This window comes from Penaeus monodon, chromosome 14 (genome assembly GCF_015228065.2).
Source record: "Penaeus monodon isolate SGIC_2016 chromosome 14, NSTDA_Pmon_1, whole genome shotgun sequence".
Taxonomy (NCBI): domain Eukaryota; kingdom Metazoa; phylum Arthropoda; class Malacostraca; order Decapoda; family Penaeidae; genus Penaeus; species Penaeus monodon.
In genome coordinates this window covers 15,444,902-15,449,901 of record NC_051399.1, presented here as the reverse complement: position 1 = coordinate 15,449,901, position 5,000 = coordinate 15,444,902, and the positions used below count along the sequence as shown (strand labels likewise).

The window sequence follows — 5,000 nt, the reverse complement described above, 5'->3', positions numbered from 1 at the left end:
GAACGCGGGTTTGGGATGGCTGTATCTTTGATTATTCCTTGCAGACTTTCACTCAGCCAAGTACTGGTACGCTTTCAAGTCAAAAAATAATTATTAGCCAAGTGCATGGACTCCCATCCTAGGCTATGATCGAGACACTGATCATGAATATGAACAGGCAGAAGGCACCGTGCCCACCCCCTCAACTGAGGGGAGAAGTGAGTCTCACATGCAGGGGCCGGCTTTCCAACAAGAGGCAAGGCTTCATCTGCCCAAGTAATAAACAACAGTTCCTTGCTATAAACAGAGACTCTCACCATTATAGGAGCCTTGGTCTACGCATCCTAGAAGGGGAGACATTTTCTCTATACAGATTCAAGGGCAATTACTGGCAGCCTGCAAAGAAGCCTGCCCATGGCAACATCTGCTTACTGGCCATTATTCTCACCATCGCATAGCGAAATCTAGTCAGGGAAGGCCTATTATTCTTAACAGGACCCCATGCCACATTGATTTTAGGGGTAATGAACTCACAGATCGACTAACCTAGCTCCGCAGGAAACAGCCCATGAATGATATGGTCATACACGCGGCGCTGGAACTTCTGAGACAGAAATTGGAAGCCATACAACAAACGGATATCCTGCAGCACTACAGAGAGGAAGCAAAAACCTCACCCTCAGCCCGGTGATGCATAGATGCTAGGTATGAGTAACTAACTCCTTGCACTGCAATCGAAGAGTGTCGAAGCAATTCTTCGGCCACTGTCAATGATGGCGAGACGATTATGTCTGTCACTTATTCCGTTGAATCTAGAAAACCTACAGGCAGTCCGGCCACACAGTAAGCTTCCATTTCTGATAAGCAAACGAGAACAGCTTTGAATGCTGAAAGCAAAGACCGGACCTTTTCTTTGCAAATCTCACTGAACTAATTTTAAGGTAAGGAAGGGATAGTTAAAACCTCAGATACCAAACTAAATCTATATTACTTCCATTTGAACATAACTACAGCGCTATATAGCAAGATTCTCTTTGCAGCCAAGGACAAGGACAAAAAACTTAGTACATGCCTGGGATGCCAAATAGTCACATACTGTACAAGGTGTATTTTTGATATATAGAATGGAAAAAGACATAATTTCGTATCATGCAGAAAAATCATGAAATGGAAAAAAATATGAGTGACCTGATATCAATATATATATATATATATATATATATATATATATATATATATATATATATATATATATATACAGGTCCACTTCAAAACTCCCTGTCCCTCCAGTGGCCACTCTAAGATGTTTCACTTGGACAGACTAAGGAAGGAGTTTGCCCGTGGGTTCACCATGGCAGTCTCTGATCGATTCACAGAACATGACAAACTGACAGACCCAGTTGCTCTGTGGGAGTTCAAGCACAAAAGACTCGAAGCAGGCCAGGAGTCCATTGGCGTATGCCTGAGGGCAAGGCAGAAATCCATCTCCCTGGAGACATTGGAGGCCACTGAAGCGTATCGCATGGATCGGCTGAATGGCAATTAGATCGTGTGTCGCTCCTTGGTGCATAGGGCTCAGACACTGCTGACAAGGGACAAGGAACAGTTCATCAGGAATCTTGCTGAGAAGGTTCAAGGCTATTTCTTGGTAAACGACCTTCGCCCTGCCTACCAAGCCCTGAGAAAGCTGAACTCTAAGCCCTCCTCACAGATGACTGCAGTCCGATCAGTGGATGGACAGATCATCTCAGATCATGTTGGACTGAGTATTTTGAGCAGTTTTACCAGATAGACCATCCAACAGTTAGCTTGGATGCAAGCTATGTCACATTACCTGTGCTGGACCCACCCATCAGCGAGGAACCTCCTACCCAACAGAGGTTAGGATGACGATTTCCAAGCTGAAGTGTGGGAAAGCTGCAGGTATATTGATATCCCTGCTGAACTTATAAAGGCTGGGGGTGAACCTATGGCTTGGGGCTTGCATACAGTCTTGACTGCCATCTGGCAGTCTGGTACCATTCCCCCTGACCTGTTGAGGGGCATGGTCATCCCTCTCTGGAAGGAGAAAGGGGATGTTGGGACTGTAGCAACTACCGTGGCATCACACTGCTCAGCATACCAGGCAAAGTTTTTGCCCACATTCTTCTGAAACAGATCCGCGACCACCTACTAAGGCATCAGAGACCAGAGCAGTCTGGATTCACTCCTGGCAAGTCCACAATAGACTGAATACTAGCGCTTTGAGTAATTGTTGAACGCTGTCGTGAGTTTGGTCATGGGTTGCTTGCTGCCTACATAGACCTCAAGAAGGGATTTGACACTGTGCATTGTGAATCACTATGGGAGATTCTGAGACTCAGGAGAATCCCGACACAGATTATTGGCCTAATAACAAGCCTTTATACCGGTATTGAAAGTGCTATAAATTGTGGTGGGGGTCTGTCAGACTTCTTCCCTGTTAATTCAGGGGTGAGGCAAGGCTGTGTCCTTGTACCAATACTTTTCAACACCTGTATGGACTGGATAATGGGCAGAGCTACTAGCTAAAGTCAGTGTGAAGCAACACTGGGTAATATCAAGGTCTCAGACCTTCATTTTGCCAATGATGTTGCTATCCTATTTGAGTCCCTGGAGTCACTGGTGGTGGCTCTTGATGCATTTAGCAATGAGGCAAAGCCCTTAGGCCTAGACGTGTCCTGGACCAAGACCAAGATTCAGGACTTTGGGGGCCTGTTAGGGGAACCCATTCAGTCAATCCATGCTTGCAACGAGGTCGTTGGAGTTACAGAGAGTTTGCATACCTTGGTAGCATAGTCCATATCTCTGGGCTGTCAGACCAAGAAGTCATTAGACGGATTGGTCTGGCAGCAGGAGCCATGAACTCGATCAACAAGAGCATTTGGAGATGTCGGTACCTATGCAGAAGGACCAAGCTACGTGTCTCTAAGGCCGTGATACAGCCAGTTTTGCTCTATGGAATCGAAATCTGGATGCTATCCAGTGTTGGAGTCTCTTGTTGATGCCTTTTGTAAGAAGTCTCTTCGCTGGATCATCGGGTACAGTTGGCAGGACCACGTGTCCAACCAACAGTTACACCGTGAGACTGGCATGGGACCTGTTGCTTGCATAATCTTGGATCGCCAACTCAGACTATATGAGCACCGAGCTCGTTTCTCTGTGGATGACCCTTCCCATCAGGTTGTCTCTTTACGAGACAACCCTGGGTGGAGGAGACCTGTGGGACGATCCAGGAGGTCATGGCTTGGGCAGCTCGACGAGACCTGTTGCGAGGAATTAGGGATGGGCCGAGGGCCTGTCTAGAGACTCGCGACGAGGGACCCTCGTGGTTGGAAGCAAAGGGTGGATGCGGTCATGCGCCCCCGTCGGCGTTAGACCCTTGATGATGATGATGATGATGATGATGATGATGGTGATGGTGATGGTGATGGTGATGGTGATGGTGATGATGATGATGATGATGATGATGATGATGATGATGATGATGATGATGATGATGATGATGATGATGATGATGATGATGATGATGATGATTATATATATATATATATATATAATATTGGATGGTAATATAATACATTTTATTATTTCATCTCGAGTTAAATGGTATAGCAACAAACCATAAAAGATAATTATCAACATCCCTATTATTACTTCTTGTTTGTGTGGAGAAAACATATGGTGAAAACTCTAGTAAACAGTTTCAACACTGGTTAATAATGATGATGGTATTGGTAATGATGATGATACTAATAATGATGATAATGATAATGATACTAATGATGATTGTAACGATAAAATTGATAATGATAATGATAATAATGATAGTAATAATGATGATGATGATAATGATCATGATATAATCATAATGATAATGTTAATAACAGTGCTAATAATCATCATCATCATGATAATAATGATAATAATTATAGTAATAAAGTAGTGAAAATTATAATAATGATAATGGTAATGATAATAATGGTGATAAAATAATGATATTGATAACAATGATGATAACAATACTAATAATGATAATAATAATAGTAATAATAATAATAATAATAACAATAATAATAATAATAATAATGGAAATAATAACAATAATGGTAATAATAATAATATTATTATTATGATGAGGATGAGGATGAGGATGAGGATGAGAATGAGGATGATGATAATAATAATAATAATAATGATGACAATAATGGTAATAATGATAATAACAACAGATACAGTTCATACTAAGTAACATGTACATTTATAGTGGGATTTGTATTGAGCTATGGGGAACACTGACGCACCTCTTCTGCTCAGCTTACCGGCCCACTGTAGACCCCCAAGTGAGCCACATCTTCCAGTCCGCCGCGATGAGGTTTGGCCATACACTGGTAACCTCTGGAGTGTACCTGCGGGATAAGAACGGACAAGGCTGCACTCCACTGCCCTTTGAGTTAACTGCGCCTGATGGCTCCTCGCAGCGCCGCGTTGTGGGTGTCAGGACATGTAATTCTTTCTGGAGATCACCGGTAAGATGAGGATATGCATCACAATAACCACCATTACGGTATATGGTGTGAATGCGATAACAGAGCCTAAATTTGAGATTACAAAGTCTGAAACTTCCTTAATAACTGTGGCAGCATTTGCAATTCGATTAAATTTTGCCAAACTATTAATTACAAAGCATTTTTATATACATCGTTACGCCGTGATACAAATATAAACTGATGGTCAACAGCGAAAACTGAGCCCTGTCGTCACATTCGCATCACTTGCCATAATGCTGGAAATGTTGTTATGTGTTTTCTGTAGGAACTGACCTGACCTGTTCTTTCCGTTGGTTACAGGTCTGCTCCACAGTGATGTACTCTGCAAATTGTGTAAGAAAAGTGTTCTAAAAATGTGTTTCTGAATATATATACTGCATTCATTTTGTCAGTACATATTTTTTTATGAACCCTTCACATGGTTACATAAGAAAGTGATAAGTACTATTAGCA

General features: G+C 42.4%; 1 protein-coding gene across 1 annotated transcript in view; it reads left to right on the top strand.

Moving 5' to 3' along the window:
* Positions 1–5,000, top strand: part of LOC119580595 (dual oxidase-like) — a 108,829-nt gene that overhangs the window by 42,626 nt on the left and 61,203 nt on the right. The window contains exon 10 of the mRNA XM_037928705.1: positions 4,315–4,526. Coding sequence (XP_037784633.1) covers positions 4,315–4,526 — 212 coding nt within the window. The remainder of the gene's footprint in view (positions 1–4,314; positions 4,527–5,000) is intronic.